Source organism: Lactuca virosa, chromosome 4 (assembly GCF_052849685.1).
Source record: "Lactuca virosa cultivar CGN04683 chromosome 4, Lactuca_virosa_CGN04683_v6, whole genome shotgun sequence".
In the NCBI taxonomy this organism is placed as follows: Eukaryota; Viridiplantae; Streptophyta; class Magnoliopsida; order Asterales; family Asteraceae; genus Lactuca; species Lactuca virosa.
This window is the reverse complement of record NC_136429.1, coordinates 129,910,866-129,930,745: the sequence shown is the minus strand read 5'-3', so window position 1 is coordinate 129,930,745 and position 19,880 is coordinate 129,910,866. Positions and strand designations below refer to the sequence as shown.

The 19,880-nt window shown below is 27.8% G+C and overlaps 1 protein-coding gene across 3 annotated transcripts in view; it reads left to right on the top strand.

The window, feature by feature from the left end:
- Nucleotides 1-6,068: 6,068 nt before the first annotated feature.
- Nucleotides 6,069-19,880, top strand: part of LOC145107381 (uncharacterized) — a 50,866-nt gene continuing 37,054 nt past the window's right edge. Inside the window, exons 1-2 of one of the 3 annotated variants that reach the window (XR_013707835.1) lie at nucleotides 6,069-6,563; nucleotides 9,310-11,516. Coding sequence is in view for 2 of the 3 variants with exons in the window: in XM_079044254.1 (XP_078900380.1) it covers nucleotides 16,058-17,269 (1,212 nt within the window). In the remaining variant the exon portion in view is untranslated. Of the gene's footprint in view, nucleotides 6,564-9,309; nucleotides 11,517-16,052; nucleotides 17,972-19,880 lie in introns of those variants that run through there. The other 2 variants (XM_079044254.1, XM_079044255.1) reach the window with 2 other exon arrangements.

Sequence of the window (19,880 nt, the reverse complement as noted above, 5' to 3'; positions counted from 1 at the left end):
TAGGTTGGGGAACTCACTAAGCTTCGTGCTTATAGATTTCAGTTTTGGGTTCAGGTGCTTCCGGTAGCGGAGGGAAGAGTTCGGGATGACTGCATGGCACACACCAAGGAGTTTAGCCTGGGATGTTTTACTCTGATAAAATAAGCATGTTTTGAATTAATACTCTGTTTTGATAAAGCAGCTTATGTTTATGAAAGAAATGATTTGACAATTATGGTTTGTTTAATGATTTTAAAATGAAATTTTTGGTCATGATTTTTGGGCTGTTACATTGCCACGTCGTGAACATGATGCAGAACCAAAAATCGAAAATTTCCAGCTTTGAAAAAATTTACTATTACATCATATAACAGAAAAATCACCCTAGGCTCTGATACCACTGATGGGTTTTGAGCACTACAACATTCCTATGGTGTACATGCAACCCTAATGCTTTGGATGTAGGTTTTTCTCAAGTTATATATGCAAATAATCATCCAAAGCATAAACCCTAATAACTAGCATACCAATTTTGAAATTCATATATAAAATAGGGTTTGGAACATTACCTTACTTGTTATGTAGCAATAACAAGAACTCATTGACCTTTGAAAGCTTAGTGCCTCAATTGTTGCACCTCTAATGGAGTCACAAACACCAAGTAGCAATGGAGAATTATGAGAGAGAGGTTAGGGACTCCTAAAATCGGCTAGGGTTTCTTATGGGATCATAGGTACCGATTTTGAGGAGCTAGGGTTTCCTTTTATAGTTGAGGCTCTTAGGATTTATAACTTGGAAACCCTAATTCCCTTGATAGGCCCTAAGCAACATATGGACTTCCATTTGACAAGCCATGGACGAAATCTTTATGGACTCTCATAGATATTTCGTCCACCCTATACCAATGGGGTCCATGAGCCCAAACTACAACTATTACTAATTTACATTATCAGTCCCCGTTTATTTAATTAATCTCTTTTGATCACTAAATTAATTCTTGATCAATACTAATTAAATAATATGATTTCTCAATTAATATATTATTCTTATGATATATTAATAAATTACAATTAACCTCTTTCACATAATTCATCCTATCAAATTGCTATGGTGAAGGCAACCCAAAAGGACCATGCTTATAATCAAATCAAGTACATACCATTAATAGTTATGGCCTTAGACACCTAGTCCAACAATGGTTTCTACTTGGATCCGTCTACAGACAATTTAAAACTGAACTGGGAGTAGACATTGGTTAGGGCAAAAACCAATTGAGCCGCTGTGTGCATAACAGTGCTAGAACTTCTAGATGCGGAAGTCATGGGTCCCAAGGAAATCAAGAAATAAATAACAAGAAAGATAAAAAAACAATAGATAGAGAGATACCACAGGAAAAAAGTAAACAAATGGACCATTGGTCCCAATACCGATACAACAACAGCAGGAAGGAATATTTGGACAACAGGTTTGCTGCAATGAGGAAACTGGAGCAGCAAGGGATAGAAAACGCAACAGATACAACAACAGTAAAATGCTGAAGAAAAAAAATACTTGCCCGCAGAAGGGTGCAAGACATAAAAGATGTATTGCAACAAAAGGGTAGGGCCGTAATTCCAATGGAGAAGTCACGACAACATGTTTGTTTTTGTGAAGTAACAAGTGTAGCAGGACAGTGGGTTGTTGCTGGAAGGTAGGCTAGAAGAACAACAATCAACAACGATTTCACCAGAAAAACTGTCCAAAATAGTACAAAAGTGCCGATCGTGATTTAGGGTTGGCTTGATACCATGTTGAATATTGTGGAAACCCCTTGAATAGGGTTTACGTGTGTATTAGCAATATATATATATATATATATATATATATATATATATATATATATATATATATATATATATATATAAGTTAAAAAGACCCCCTACACTATACATCACGAGAGATAATAACCTAACAAGTCTATTATTTAACAAAAATCTTACGAGGTACATATGAAGAGAACTCACGATTTTTAGCACATATCATAGCAAACAACTTCATCAGAACATCAAATTTTAAGAAATTAGCAAACATTTTCATCAAATGTAGAGAAGAAATTACCAATTTCAGCAATAAGTCACTGATTTATTTATTTGGAGGAGAGCATTGCGAGTTCATCATCAATATCAGCAAAAATCAAGAGAAATAAGGAAAAACTGAAGAACGAAATACATACCGGAGAGGCGTTGAGCTCTACTATGCGACGGTGGTGATAGTCGAAGATGCAAAGCTGGAAAGGAGCGATGTCGAAGAGTGGAGCGTCGGCTGTAAGGCGATCGAGAATAGGGAACACGTCGTTTAGGTCATGGCACACTAGGAAGCATGACATTTTTTTTCTTCAGATATGAGTTTACATCTGATTCGATGAGACCCTTTTTCCTACTAAGATGATAAATCAAGTGGCAACCAGACACTCTGAATCGTATAGATTCAAATGTGCTTCTTTTTAAGAGGCATTAAAGAAAAACAAACAAGAATAATTTATATACACATGTTATACTATATATTTACTGAATTACGTAAAGACCATACCATATTTTTTGTAAAGGACTTTGCAAACTCTGATCATTCTCGATTACAACCAAAACGTGTGTTATGCTATCTTTGGAAGGTTGTGAGACCCTTTTCACACTAAGAGGATATATCAAGTGTCAACCATACACTCTGAGTCTTACATATTCAAAGGTGCCTTTTTTAAGAGGCGTTAAGAGGAAAATAAACATGAATAATTTATATACACATGTTATACTACATATTTACTTAATTTACGTACATATTTACTTAATTTACGTAAGGGCCATACCGTCTTTTTTTTATAAAGGTCTTTGCAAACTCTGATCATTCTGGATTACAACCAAAACGTGTGTTATGCAATCTTTCAAAGGTTGCAATTTAGAGGTGTGTCAGTAGTTTGCTATGTTCCTGTCAATTTTTTCTTTATGGTCAACATACATAAATCTGCTCCCCTTAGTTCTTCTTTGTGGTCCATATACATTGCTTCCTCACACCCTGACTGTTACCAATCACACATAGCCTTTTAACGTAAGTAGTTGACGTCTTTTTCTAATATGTTGGAGGTTGCCGGTTCAAGACTTTCACGAGCAAAATGTTTTTTTTTTTTTTTAAATTATATTCTCTAGATGATGTAAGTGGCATGATTTAAATGTCTGCCATCATACAAAATCGAAAATGCAATAAATAGTCTCAATCGTTAGATATATGCACCAATAAAAATTAAGTTATATATTTTTTTTCATATATAATTTATATACCTACTTGTGTCCCCAAGCACGATCCATACCGATTTGAGACTTGTGGTAAAACAAAATATGAGACTCTTCAAAATATAAAAAAGTTATAATCAAATAACTAAACCGATGTATAATAAGGTTTAACAATTATATTAGAATAATATACCTTTAGAATTAAAGCAGAGCCTATAGGATACCATTCCAATCTTCCAAACATCTTTCCAACACTTTTATCCCCTAATTTTCAAGAACATATCTCACAAAGTTAGATGGAGTTTTAGGATCTTGATCACAAAAAGTTACTAGTTTTCTGGAAAACATTTTTGAATCCGTCAATAGTCAAATTGACAAAATATGACAGAATATGAACAAATTTGACGCGTTACACACGCCAAGGGATTGAATACTTGTTTATCCGGTTAAATGTGCCACACGATGTATTTAAATACAATCTAGATGCTTAATGATCTATTGGGTATAATTAAAAAATCGATGACTTGAACAACAAACAATGAATACTTAATTAGTTGCAATTTTATTATATTAATCATCTTTTACTATGTAAAAAGTAAAAGTATTGAAAGTATATAGTTTTATGTTGTTAGACTTTTGCATACAATTGTCATGGAAAAAACAAAAAATACTCAATATGAGGAACACGTTTCTTGGACCGGCTTCATGAAATTTATTTTAATAAAAAAACACCCATAAGAAATCTGTCGGTGGCATAATTCTGAACTGGAAAATAAAGAAACCCATTTAGTCGTCTACACAGGAGAGTTTGCTGACTTCTTTTACAAAGGCCAATGGAAGAGACCGATGATCAATTGTGGCCTTAGCCATCGCTTTCTAATTATATTTTTTTGGGAAGGAATCTCTTTCCACTTACATGCAATAAGTGGATTTTATAATTATCCTTTTCCTAATCATGTTATAAAGGGTTATGCTAAAAAACGTGCTTACCTTATCCTTTTCTCCTTTCTTATTGCATGCATTTTAAAATCCTAATTTGAATCTAAAGCATCTACTATAATAAATAATAAATGAAGGTTTTTTTATCACATGTCCTCTTCTCCTTCATTTGGACTCTCTTTCATTTGGACACATGACATTTTCTAATATTTTTAAATTTTCTATTTTTCACTTGTCATTTTATTGTATTTTTCATTTTATTAAATTAAAATTCCACATTTAATATGTAAGGTAATATATATGTAAGTTATTTATTAGAAAGGGTTTATATATGTAATGTATCAAATACATTAAAGCCTCATTAATTTTAATAATTCAAAAGATTTCTCATTTTTCTTATAAATTCAAACTTTTCAAATTGTTAAAATTTTATATTTAATTTTTTTTAAATAAACTCATGTAATACATGCGTTTCACATCTAGTAAATAATATAGGTTTTACCGTTTTGGTTAGTATTATTGGTAATAACTAATATTGCTTTTCGCTGTTGCTTTGCTGTATTATTGGTAATATTGCTCGATCATAATTATGTTATTTTTAATTATCATCATTATTTTATTGTTTATTATTATTTAATTACTAATATTATAACTCTATTATTATTAGGGATAAATTGTTGTTATCACTACTAGAATAACAGGCATCAACGACGGTTTTGGCGTCAAAACGAAAACGCACAACACAGTAATAAGTTAATTAAGAAATTAAACTATATACTAATACAAGGTAAAACCAGAAAATACATGTGACACCACATTTTTCATTATCCGAGTCCATTTTCATTAAAATCGAGAGCATTCAGAATGCTTTTTCAAAGGGAACTGATTCGTACACAACACTTTTTCTCCGTACACAACAATTTGTGCCTTAAAGTGTTGTATTGTACAACTCTATAATGCATAAATTATTGTGTATGACACAAAATTGTTGTATACAAATCACTTCTCTTTTTCAAAAAGTACTCGGTACCATCTTAAATAAATGACCATTCGTCCGGGTGGGAAACACACAGATATCAGGAAATGAACGATCCATCTCAGATCGATTAGTATTTTCTAAAATACAAAATATTTGATTATTTATCTTAATACTAAATTAAATAATGCTTATTTTTCTAAATATACATGTTTTTTTTTTTTTTGTTTTTTTTATATATATATTACATTATGAATTCGGCTTTATTTATTTCGTCTCATACAGTGCCATCAAATCTGACGGTGAGGATCCAAATGCCGACATCTACCTTTTGACTAAAAAGTAAAACATGAATCCATGACCACTAAAAAATAAAATAATAAGTTTAATTATAGTAACGTTTTACTCCCTCCGTCCCAAAATTATTGTCCGTCTTATTATTTTAGTTTGTCCCATAATTATTGTCCACTACCAAAAGTAGATATACACTTTTACCATATTACCCCTAACATTTAATAAAGTAAATTTGAATAATTACAAATGCACATTTCCCATTGGTTTTAGAAAATGACAAAATGGTCATTTTACTAAAAAAAAGACAAAACTAATGATTGTTTTTCTTGAGAGAAATTAAATATCCTCCTACTTTTTGTTCCTAAATATTATCCTACCCAATTAGATGGTGACATGTGTAACATTTAATGTTCATTTAAAGAAATTTAATGATATTTTAGGATACTAACATGACACATATCATCATTTAAATGGGTAGGAGGATTGGTAGGAACAATAGATAAAGGATATTTAATTTCTCTTTTTTTAATCTATATGTTTTTTGTCTGTGAACAATAATTTTGAGACCGAGCGAGTATAAGATATATACCGTATTTTGTTTTGTTGTTGGAACGGAGAATCTTTTAACGCGGCTAGTTGACTCATACGCCTTGATTGAAGGCAAAACAGGGATACAAGTACTTCATTACCATCATCCATACATTCATCAAATCATCATCCTTTTCAGTTTTCATCACTACTTCCACTCTATTTATTTCTACTTAATTTACCAACGCATATGCCATAAACAAGATCTTGAAATAGGGTTTTACTTTTCCTCCATAATCATCTGTTGATTTACCATTTTGGTTTTGATTGAGTTTTTATTACATTTTTTATTTCCCAGAATTCCTGTGTTAGGGTTTGGTTTTTAACAGAGATTTATGGGGCCGATGGTGTTACCGGCACCACCTGTAAAGTGCTATTCCGAAAATTCGTCTCCGGTGGCATTGCCGCCGGGTTCCTTCTCATCTGGTGGTGGTAGGTCGGGTGGTGGTGGTGGTTTGGATTATATTGAGCATACTGTCTCCAAATTTGATACGCTTGTTGGTGTCGCAATAAAGTATGGTGTCGAGGTAATATATTCAGTTAATCTTCAATTTGTTATGTTTTCCAATTACATTACTATAATTAATGCTTTAACCTGTTTACATGACTTCATAGACCATAGGTGATAAGTTTATCTACATTTTATTTTCAATTTTTCGTATTGATTTGGTAAGAAATTGAAGTTTGGTGCATAGTTGCATAAACATACAGTATATGATATATTCATATATTTGGAAATTTTAAAAGACTTTTTATTTACAAGATCATATAGCAATAAAGCCATTACTTTATAACTTTATTTTATTGAACACAAAATGACAAAAAACCAGCGATTATTTACAAAACAAAATCGGCAATACTCAAACATTTGAGCGATAATCTTGGATTTAAACTTTAGAAAAATATAAAACCTTGACTTGAGTGTCACACTGGCACTATACCCTTTAGAGAATCTCCGGTGCTAACAGTTTAATTGATTGCAACCGTGACCATTCCACTTTTTATAAACTTTTTTTTTTTTATTAATAAATTTGTAAATAAATAATATTATATAAAATTAAAATAACCAAAATACAAAAACTAACTAATTTTTGTTTATTTTGTATATTAGTAACTTTTGTTTAATTTATATATTTATAACTTTTGATTATTTTTATCTCTTAATCCATTACTTTATAGATTTAGAAAAAAAAGCGATGACTTCTTACATACAACCTTGGTATGATGATACAACCCCAAATTTTATACCACTCTACTTCATCATCCTTCAATACATACAACTTTTATACCACTCCATCTTATTTCCATACAACTACTATATTACCCCCACGAGATGTTTTGACTGTATTATCTATGTCTGACAGATAATACTATCTTATTGTATTATTGTAATCTTACACAAGGATGCAAAAATTGCTATCTATAAAGTCAATGACAAATAACATAAAAGCCCTTAAGTTTTCATAAAATTGTTGGTTTCACCCTTTGAGTTTTTTTGGGTTCATTAAAGCCGCAATTTTAAGTAAAACCGTGTGTTTTTACCCTTTTAAGCGGTACCCCGGTTACCAGCCGGTCGAAGCACACGTGGAGAGTGCTTGGCACGACACATCGACGCTGATGTGGCCACAAAAGTTCCTCTTAATTAAAAAGAGGCAGAGTTCTCGGGAAAGAGCCTAAAACAAGATTCGAACTCGGACCCTCCCGTTCTGATGCGAACACACTTTTCCACTACGCCGAATGTTCTTTTGGTTTTAATTCCTAAAATATTGTATATTACGTCTAATTCCACAAAAGTTCCTCTTATTATTATTATTATTATTATTATTATTATTATTATGTATTTATACATATTTAAAAACATATACAAATTTTTATAAATGTGTATTTATAAATTTATAAATATTTTTTTCGATATATATATATATATATATATATATATATATATATATATATGGAAAAGTTCAATATAGAACCATAGTTATTGGTTCTCTAAGGAACCAAATATTTTTTTCAAGTTCTAAAGCTTATTTTTTATCGAAAAAAAAACTAAAAATATCTAAATTCATAGTTTAACATTGTGAATGTTAAATATATTTTTCGGATTCACCGTGTGAATTTAGATTCACATTGTAAATTTTCAAAGATTCATATTGTGAATTTGACGAGTTCAAGGATATATATATATATATATATATATATATATATATATATATATATAATATTTTCATAACTTTTTATACGCATAAAAACGTTTTTATGATTAATGTTACAAATAAATACGATAAATATGTTTAAACATATTTAAATATATGTAAATACATTTTTAAAACAAAAAAACCCTAAAAAAAACCCCAAAAATCATAAAAATGCATAAAAAAATACCTAGAGATCACAAAACTTTTTTTTGACATTTTTTATGAAAAAATCGCAGGTTTTTAAAGAAATTCGTTGAAAAAAAAACTTTTTTTTTATAAAGAAAAAATTGATTTATTTTTTTTTCAGCGAATTTTAATAAAAAGCTGCGATTTTTTATAAAAAAAATTCAAAAAAAAGTTTTGTGATCTCTAAATATTTTTTTATGCATTTTTATGATTTTTAGGGTTTTTTGTTTTCCATAGAACCTAAACCTATATATATATATATATATATATATATATATATATATATATATATATATATATATATATATATGTGTGTGTTTGTACTCTTAAATATGTTTAAAAATGTATAATAATAATAATAATAATATTGTTTCAGTGTTACACATTATATATTGTATATCCCGATGCTAGGAACAAGAAATGCTTCAGTCTAGTGGTAAATCGGTTTCCTTGTGTAACGGAGGTCTTGTGTTCAAATCTTTGCTTCTACCTTTGCTATCGATTTTTAAATAAATGAATTGTTGACATCCATGTCAGCGTCCACTTGGTGCCATGTCATTCAAAATGCGTCCAGTCAGCGTGTTTATGTCACACCTCCTGTAAATGCCACCGGCTAAACCGGATACAAGGCAAAATTGAACATATTTCATAAACATTAGGTATTATTGAACCTAAAACTCATCAAAGGGTAAAACCAATAATTTTTTTAAAACTTAAGGGTTTTTATGTCATTTGCCCAAGTCAATTTGATTGGAGTCTTGGGACTAATCGGTTTATGCTGGACTTAATCGGGAACCTTAAATTATAAAGGAATTTATTTTGAAAAAGTCAAATATTACCAATATCCTAACAAAATAAAATAAGTAAATAACCATAAAATGTCATATTCTAGTGTTTAACATGAGTACAATAAGGGAGAGTTGGAGAGACAAATGCGAGAAGAAAGAAAGAAGACACGAGAGAGAAGAAAGAAAGAAGAAACAAATGAGGGAAGAAAGATAGAAAGACACATGCGAGAGGGAAGATAATGGAGAAAAGTTTACCAAGAGGAAGACTGAGATAGTGACACGATGAGAGATGAACAAATAAAGTCATAAATTTCAAACTAGGAATTACTATATTAATTTCTAATTAATTTTAGTTTATGTATTACTATATTATTATATTGGGATATCTCCAGAAAAGTCCTATTAGTTTGGAAATTTTTTTTAATAAAGTCATAAATTTTATTTTTTGAACACAAAAATCCTTACCTTTTCACTTTTTGAATAGAAAAACTCAAGAAACCGGCTAATTTATTCACTTTAGTCCTTTTAGTCCTTTTAGACATGTTCAGCAGGTCATTAGACCAAATTATTAATTTTCCGAAAATAATGGGATTTTTTTGTAGATTTCGTCAAAAATTTTATATAACGTATAAACATATTTTTTACATATCTATATCTATTTTTACGTATTTATGTATTTTTTAAGTTTTTATATGTATATATATTTACGTAATTTTAAGCTTTTTATATAGATGTTTATATCTATTATGTACTTATATAAGTACATAATACATAATACATAAAAAACACATAAAAACACACAAAAAATATTTAAAATACTTAAAAAATACATATAAATATCTAAAACAATACGTTTATACATTTAAAATACATAAATATACAAAAACATCTATATAAAAAACTTTAAAAAAATACATAAATACGTAATACATAAAAAAAACATGTAAATACTTAAAAATAGATCTTAATACGTAAAAAATATATTTATACATTTTAAATACATAAACATCTATATAAAAAGTTTTAAAAAATACATAAATACATAAAAATACATATAAATACATAATACATAAAAAATAACACATAAAAATACATAAAAAAATATGTAAAATGGTTAAAAATACATATCAATAAGTAAAAAAATACGTTTATATATTTAAAATACACAAAAATATATAAATATATACATATAAAAACTTAGAAAATACACAAATATGTAAAAATAGATACATATATGTAAAAAATATGTTTATACATAATATAAAAATATTGACGAAATCTGCAAAAAAATCTCATTATTTTCGAAAAATTAACAATTTTGTCTCATAACCTGCTGAAAATGTCAAAAAGGACTAAAGTGAATAAATTAACCAGTTTCTTAGGCTTTTCTATTCAAAAAGTGAAAACGTCGGGATTTTTTTGTTTAAAAATAAACTTTAGGGCTTTATTAAAAAAAATTTCCAAAATATTGGGACTTTTCTAGAGATAATATTAGCATCTGATTAATTTTTACTTTTATCGTTGACACATTTTATCATTTTTGATATTTTTAACATTTTGACATTTTTCTTGCATAGACGAATTTTGCCTGATTACCTTTTAAATCGTAGGTCCTGGTGAATGCATGCCAAATGCTTAGGTGTCGATTATTTGGTTGCCTAGTCTCATTTTTACAACATTAATCTTACAATATTATCTCATTCTTATAGAGAGTTGTATTATTGCATGTTTAAAACCTTGATCAAAATGCTACAAAAAATAGTTATATTAAAAAAAAACCTTCGATTAGAAAGTTAAGAAAAACAATTATTTTCAGACATAGAAAATATATCAAGATTACGATATGATAATACACAATGTCATAGATAATACACTTTATCATACATACTAAGATTATAATAAGATAAGTCCATCTGTAAGACATAAAAAATACAGTAATATTATATTAAAATAATACAATATGTCAGATAAACAAAATATAATAACATTACAGTAAAATAATCTCAAATAGTTTTTAGCTGTATTAGATGTATCCATAAGAAAGATTGAATTTCCTTCAAATCGACAAACATTTTTTTTAAACTCATATGTGTTTGATACTTTTATATATAGTATTTAAAAGCAATACGTAATCATTAGTTTTATTTGGAAAAATACATCACAATTTACGAAATTGATAAAAAAAAATAAGGTCAAGTTTGTAAAAGGCTAAGAGAAAGTCAGGGAATGTATTTCCGGTTTCTTTATCTATATCTATGATATACTATAAATTAAACATATTTTTTTCAACACATGCATTTGGAACCCTAAACTCTTCATGTTTCATTCTAATATATATATATATATATATATATATATATATATATATATATATATATATATATATATATATATGTGTGTGTGTGTGTGTGTGTTTGTGCTAGAATGTACTAATATGAATTTAGTAAAAATTAAATAAATATTTAATTAAATAAAGATAGTCATTAAATGATTTCCATAATTGTATGTATATTAAATGATATCCATAATTATAATTATCTTTTTATGGAAATTAATTAAATTCGTCATTAATGTCAGCAATAACATTCTTTCGGAATTAATTCGCATATAGGTTTTTATGTATGAGTTCATTTTTTGTTTCAGGACTCACTAACTTAAAATACAATAAAGATGCATGGAATATTAAGAACGAGAGTGTATTCTACTAGAATACACTCTCATTCTGCTAGAATACACTCTCATTCCTCTAGAATACACTCTCATTCCTCTAGATACGAATTCATTCTGACATAATATTATTGTTGACATTAATGACGAATTTAATTAGTTTCCATAAAAAAGATTTAAAAGTATGGATATCATTTAATATACATATAATTTTTACTAAATTCTTATTTGTGTATTCTACCACACAATTAATGTGAGAAACATTTGAACATATATATATATATATATATATATATATATATATATATATATCCTTTCTAATAAATGAAGGTTGTTAAAATTCTTAATACAGTTATCAAAAGAAAATAAAATTGAAACAAAAAAATTTTATAATAATATAGCAAGCTCTAGTAATGTCAACTTTATTCCTCATCAAATAAATGGAAATTTTAATCTTGGAAATAAAGATTTAATTGATGAATTAGAAAAAAGACTTACTAATTTTCGTATTTCAAAAAACGTATCTATAAATATGTTAAAAACAAATAATGACTCTTTTGACGAATCTGACGAAAGTAATAATGAAAGTGAATTAAATTTAGACAATCTTACTCAACAATTCATAAATGATAATGATGATATAAATCAGCTTACAAATGATTTTTCAAGATTAAATAAGATTAATTCTTTTGGTAATAATCCAAAACCAACTATTAAAAATTATTGGAATAGACCTTCTCTTCCTGATGTTCAAATTGAAGAAAGAGCTTTTCAATATGATCGTTCAGCTTACGATGGTACCTCTGTTTACGAATGGAATATCGATGGTAACTCTGAACATCAAATTCTTAATATTGTTCAAGAAATGACCATGGCAGCTAATGCTTACAAGTCTCACAATAATACTCAACTTCAAATTGTTAATATTATTATTTCTGGGTTTACTGGTACTCTTAAAGGTTGGTGGGATTTCTATATTACACCAGAAGAAAAGAATTTTATAATGACTGCCAAGAAAACCGTTATAAAACAAGAAAATAATTTACCTATTCAAACTCAAGAAGATGATATGGTTAATACTTTAATTTTTGCTATAATCAAAAACTTTGTAGGAGATCCTACTACTTTTCAAGAAAGAACTTCTGAAATTCTAATGAACTTACATTGTAGAAAATTAACTGATTTCAGATGGTACAAAGATAATTATCTCGTTAAAGTTTTTTCAAGACCTGATTGTAAAGAATCTTATTGGAAAGAACGTTTTATTGCTGGACTTCCAAAACTTTTTGCCGAAAGAATTAGACAAAAATTAAGAGAAAATTTTAATAATACAATTTCTTATCAAAACCTAACTTATGGAGATTTAATTAATTATATTAATAAAGAAGGATTAGCTATTTGTGCTGACCTTAGATTTAAAGAAAAACTTAAAAAGGATAGAATTAATAGTAAAAATGAATTAGGAAATTTTTGTCAACAATATGGTTATCAACCATTAACAGGTCCGTCTACTTCAAAAACCAAAAAATATAATAAAAAGTCTTCAAAATATTTCAAGAAAAAGAAATATAATAAAACAGAAAATTATAAGAATTATAAGAAAAATAAATTTTCAACATCAAAAAACCCTTTTAAACAATCTAATAAAAAATCTAAAAGAAAATCAAAAGACATTATTATTTGCCATAAATGTGGTCGTAATGGTCATAATGCTAATAATTGTTATGCAAAAACAAAAATTAATGAATTAAATATTTCGGAAGAATTAAAAGAACAAATTAGAAAAATTATGTTAAATTCTGATTCCAATTCTGATTCTAGTTTTTCCGATTTTCAAGAAAATGATTTAAACATTTTAGAGCAAAATAGTTCAAGTTCGGAAGAATCTGATACATGCGAATGTGTTGGAAAATGTAATTGTAATTATTCAATTAATGTCCTTACAAACAATGACAAAGATCTTTTAAAAAATTTAGATTCCATTAAAGATAAAAATATCCAAGAACTGTTAATAAAACAAATGCTTAATAAGAATGAAAATTCTGTTTCAGAAAATACAAAAATTTTTAATTTAAAGGACATATATGAACGATTTTCCGAAACAAAACCCATTTCCATGCAAGAACTTCAAGAAGAATTAAAATCAGTTAAACAAGACATAAAAGAAATTAAAGGCAAAATTATAACTCTTGAAAAGGGAAAAAATATTATTAATTCACAAAATAATGATAATAAAGATGAAAAGGTTATCGAAAGAATTATAAATGATCAAATTTCTCAAAAATGGAATACTCAAATAACTTTAGTAAAGGATAATTTTAAAATGGATATTACTGCTCTAATTGATAGTGGTGCTGATATGAACTGTATACAAGAAGGTATATTTCCCACTCAATTTTATGAAAAAACTTCTTCTAGGCTTACTGGAGCTGAAGGAACCAGTTTAAAAATAAATTATAAAGTTTCCGATGTTCATATTTGTAACAATCAAGATTATTGTTATAAAACTCATTTAATTTTAGTAAAAAATCTTACTTCTCCTTTAATTTTAGGAACACCTTTTATTACTAAATTATATCCTTTTATGGTTCAAGATGATGGAATTATTACTAAAGTTTTTGGAAAAGAAATTATGTTTAAATTTTGTGAACCTCCGTCTTATTCAACTATTAATATTCTTAATTATAAAACAAAACAAGCAAATTACCTTATCAATGAAATTAATGATTTTCGTATACATAATCAATTACAAGATAAGTATATTCAAGACAAAATTATAGCTTTAAAACAAAAGTTTGAAAATAATGTTTGCTCAAATATTCCAAACGCCTTTTGGAACAGAAAACAACATATTGTCAAATTACCTTATATTAAAACTTTTAATGAAAAAGATATTCCTTCAAAATCAAGAGCTATTCATATGAATAATGAATTAGAATCTCATTGTAAAAAAGAAATTCAAGATTTATTGGACAAAAAATTAATTAGACCTTCTAAATCTCCTTGGTCTTGTTCAGCTTTCTATGTTATGAATGCTGCTGAATTAGAAAGAGGATCACCAAGATTAGTTATCAATTATAAACCTTTAAATAAAGTTTTAGATTGGATTAGATATCCTATTCCTAATAAAAGAGATTTATTGAAAAAACTTTATGATTCAAAAATATTTTCAAAATTCGATATGAAATCTGGTTTTTGGCAAATTCAAATTCATGAAGAAGATAAATACAAAACAGGTTTTAATGTTCCTTTTGGACATTATGAGTGGAACGTTATGCCCTTTGGTTTAAAGAATGCTCCTTCTGAATTTCAAAACGTTATGAATGATATTATCATTCCTATAAATAGTTTTTCAATTGTTTATATTGATGATGTTCTTATTTTTTCAAAATCTATTGATCAACATTTCAAACATTTAAATCAGTTTTATGATTTAATTTATAAAAATGGCTTAGCTGTTTCAGCTAAGAAAATGCATTTATTTCAAAATGAAATTAGATTTTTAGGACATAACATTGTTAATAATACTATTAAACCTATTATAAGAAGTTTAGAATTTTCTAATAAATTTCCTGATGAAATTATAGATAAAAAACAACTTCAACGGTTTCTAGGATGTTTAAATTATATTCATGATTTTTTCAAAGATTTAGGAACTCTTTGCAACCCTCTTTATAATAGATTAAAAAATAATCCACAACCTTGGACTCAAGAACATACTAATATTGTTAAACTTATAAAACAAAAAATTCCTTCTTTACCTTGTTTAAATTTACCACATCCTCATGCTAATATCATAGTCGAAACTGATGCTAGTGATATTGGATTTGGAGGTATTTTAAAACAAAAATTATCAAATTCCTCTGAAGCACAATTGGTTCGTTTTTATTCAGGTGCTTGGAATAATACTCAAAAGAATTATTCAACTGTTAAAAAGGAGATTTTAAGTATTGTTTTATGTATTACTAAATTTGAAGATGATTTATTTATGAAAAAGTTTTTATTAAGAATTGATTGTCAATCTGCAAAATCAATTTTAGAAAAAGATGTTAAAAATATTATTTCTAAACAAATTTTTGCTAGATGGCAAGCATTGTTGGGCAATTTTGATTTCAATATTGAATTTATAAAAGGAGAAAGCAATTCATTACCAGATTTTCTTTCTCGTGAATTTTTGCAGGGAAAATGAGTTCATCGTCTTCCTCCAAGATTGAAGACAAGAAACCAGTTAATCAAAAGCTTGTTCCTTTCTCAAGTCAAAATCGTTTTTCCCCATTAACTCCAATTGCAAAAAATTCTCAACTTTATTCAAACATGCTACAATCAAAACTAGCTACTCCAAACATTTTTCCAGTTCAATCAATTAGCCCTTTTTCAAAACCTATTCCTTCTGAAACACAAATTTCAACAAATCCTAAACCTACAAATAAAGCCCCTTATGTTCTCAATCCAAATCTCTTGAAAATCCAAATACTTGAAGATTCTCAAATTCTTAAGCTTAATCAAGGTTTTCATGTTCTTACTGAACACCTCTTTGGTCGAGGAAAAACCTTTCATGAAAACTCTTACAAATCTCGAGAATATTATCAAACCATTCTACAAGAATCTGGATCTGTTCAGATTGATCATCGTTCTAATAATAAGGAAGGATCTATTGATTTTAGCAAAGCCCGAATTCTTAAAATCATTTCTCCAGAAAATTGGTCATCCAATCTTTCCTTCGAAAAACCCCTTTATCAATTCCCTGCTTATCCAAGATATTCATATTATGATTACCAAGAAGCTTGGACTAAAGCATTTTTTCTTCGAAACTATTCTCATTCATGGTTCATTTTCTTTGATAAAAATTTCAACTGTGAATACCCCAGATGGTTTGTCAATTGGTATCGTTATATGGGACTTGTTCCTATTTGTTTACCCACTGAAATTCTCAAAGGATTTTCTAAATTCAAAGAATTATTTATTCAACAAATCCCAGAATTTGAATATTTGTTACAGTTCACCATGTTATTCAAAGTTCCATGGATCATGTCCTGGACATTCTCTTATCAAGAAGCAACAGACTTAAATCCCCCTTGGCTCAATAGACAATTTCGTCTAAAATGGTGGGATAAAGTCACAATTTCTCAAGCAAACGAGCAGGCTGTTTTCAATCATTATCAATCAATGTATAATCAAAAGCCAGAAATTGAAGCGAATCTTATCAAGAGTCTATCTTCTCCAGATGCTAATCTTATTAGCAAAATTCGTGCCGCTGCAAATTCTTCCCCTGAAGATCTACAACAATTACTTCAAGAAATTCGCAATTCTCCAACTAATTCAGAAAATTCTCCCACATCTGTCAAAAATAATTTTCAAGATGCTCAAGATCCTTTTGATGATCCATTTGCAGATTAATTAAATTTTTAATTTTGGTGTTATACCTTCAATGTAAGGTATTCTTTCATTTCGTATTTCACCCTCCACCCTTGGTGTCATACCTTTTTAGGTATTTTGCAAAAGTGTTTGTTATTCAAGGGGGGGTAGTACTACGTGTTATCAAATTGTGTTAGTATTTATTCAACTGTTATCAAGTTTATACACTGTGTGAGTACATCTATTATCAAAAATATTATCAAATCCTCTGCAGAGATAAGATGTTAAATTATTACAAGAAAACAAACAACTTTTACAAAGATGAAAGAAGATGCTCCATTATCGCAAAAGAAGATTTTCCATTATCAAAAAATGACAAAATATGATGCCAATTTGTCAAAAGCTTTACAGTTTTGTCTGCCACATCTACACTCCGACAAAGGCAAGTTGATTCAATAATTCTCAAGATTGATCCGGTAATCCTTCGGTTTCCCGTTTCAAGATATTTCAAGACTCCAAGACTCCTATATATTGAGGAGATATGTTTTAATTAGAATCATCTCTAGGTTCTCTAAAAATTTCTCTCATTAAATTTCTCTCTAATGTTTAGTTCATGTCTAAGAAAAGTGTTCTCCCATCTACTTCTAGATGTTCAAAATCTTTAGATTTTCAAATCATACTTGCTCCAGACGGATGCTCTGATTGTAATTTAAAAGAAGGTAATATATAAAGAATTTTATTCAATTGTTGTATTATCTCTATGGCAATCTCATTTCGAGTTATTCTAACTATTAATTCTACAAAGTTTGAAATTTTTGTTAAAATAATACTCGCATTTAATAATAATCAAGTTAATCAAATTCATGCTTGAAATATTTAGATAACTTTTGTTCTTTTATTATTCATCATGTCTGATTCAAAGATACAAGCTAATCGTCATTATTATTGTAATCAATTAAAAGCTTTACAAGTTCTAATCAGTAATCATAAGTTTATAAGCAAAGATAGAAAACAGTTTTATAAACTAATGTATGATTTTTATCATCAAAAAATATCTGAAACTACTTGTTAATTTGTTCCGCAACTAATGGTATCAGAGCCGGTTCTATTTTTGATAGTTATGTATGATATTTCTGTTTGTTATTTGGTTAATTTTTGTTTGAAGAATTTTAAGAAAATTATGAGTTTTGTTAAGAATGATACAGAGACCAGACCAGTGATTGGTTGGATTAGCGTAAGACGTGCAAGTATGGTAAGTCGCGGAGCCGGACCACAATCATCGTTGGGCCGATGCCCTCTCTGTTCATCCTAAATAGAACAAGTAAGTTTTCTTATAAAATCTTTAAACTAAAATTAATCAAATATGAGTAGATTTTCACGCATATTATCTAAAAAATATGATACTGGTAAAAATATCATGAATAAAGAACAAGATTATGATGATAACCATATAAACTCTATTGAAGAAACTATTGATAATATAGAACAAAATTTAAATGATTGGACTATACCTAAAACAAATATAAATACAATTTATAGAATAGGGACTTTTGATTATTTTCAAAGTTACTCAATTAAAATGACTGAACAAACCCTATCTATTGGTCAAGACCAACAAAATATAAATTTGTTATCATCAAGATCTATTTTTGAACATAGACAAAAATATAAATTTCTTCATTTAGGTCTTGTTCAAATTGCTATCAAACCTCTTTTTAGAATTGGTGTCGATGCTCCTGTTCTCTTAATATTAAGAGATAAAAGACATACAGATTTTCAAAATTCTATTTTAGCTATGGCAGAAACAAATATCGCAAATTGACCAATTTATTTTAATTGTTATCCAAATTTTTCTGTAGGATTATTTGACAAAAATATTTTAGACACTTTGGTTTTAACTGTTGAAACAAAGAATTTAGAATTTAAAAATAACTCTAAACCTTTAGCAATCATTTATCGTGTTTGTTATAAAACCATGACAACTACTTTAGAACCAAAAACCCGTTTGTCAAGTCCAAGAAATGAAACAATTATTTACGAAGCAAATACTAATCATACAAAAGTTCATATGCCTAAACGACTTAAATGGTCAGAAATTACTCAATCATGTAATTGGAATTTACAAAATGTTATTGAACCAAAATCTTTAGATTCTTCAAAACAAATTTCAAATATAATTGAGCATAATGATGGCTCAGTTGATATAAATTTTTCTTCTATAAATTTTTCATCATCTAGATTTTCTACTAATTCTATTCCTGAAATTGGTACTTCTAAATCTTCGTTTTCAAAATCAAAGTCTTTAAATTTAAAAACTGTTGACTATTCTAGTTCTATTCCTAAACCTCTTTATCAAGAAGATCAAACTAGTGATACAAGTTTACCAAGTCCTACTAAATCTGATTTTATTAATGAACTTCAAAATTATAGACAACAATTATGAGTAATAAAGTTCAAATAAATTGTAATTCTTTAAACAGAAATAGAGTTACTGCTATTAAAAGATTAAGAAATTCAATAAAAATATTTAAAAAACTCTTACAAGAAAAGGTATTAGAATTAAAAAATATAAATTTAATAATTAATGATAAGGAACTATTAGAATTAGAACAAGAAATTAATAACATAAAAGCAGTATTAAAAACCTTTAATA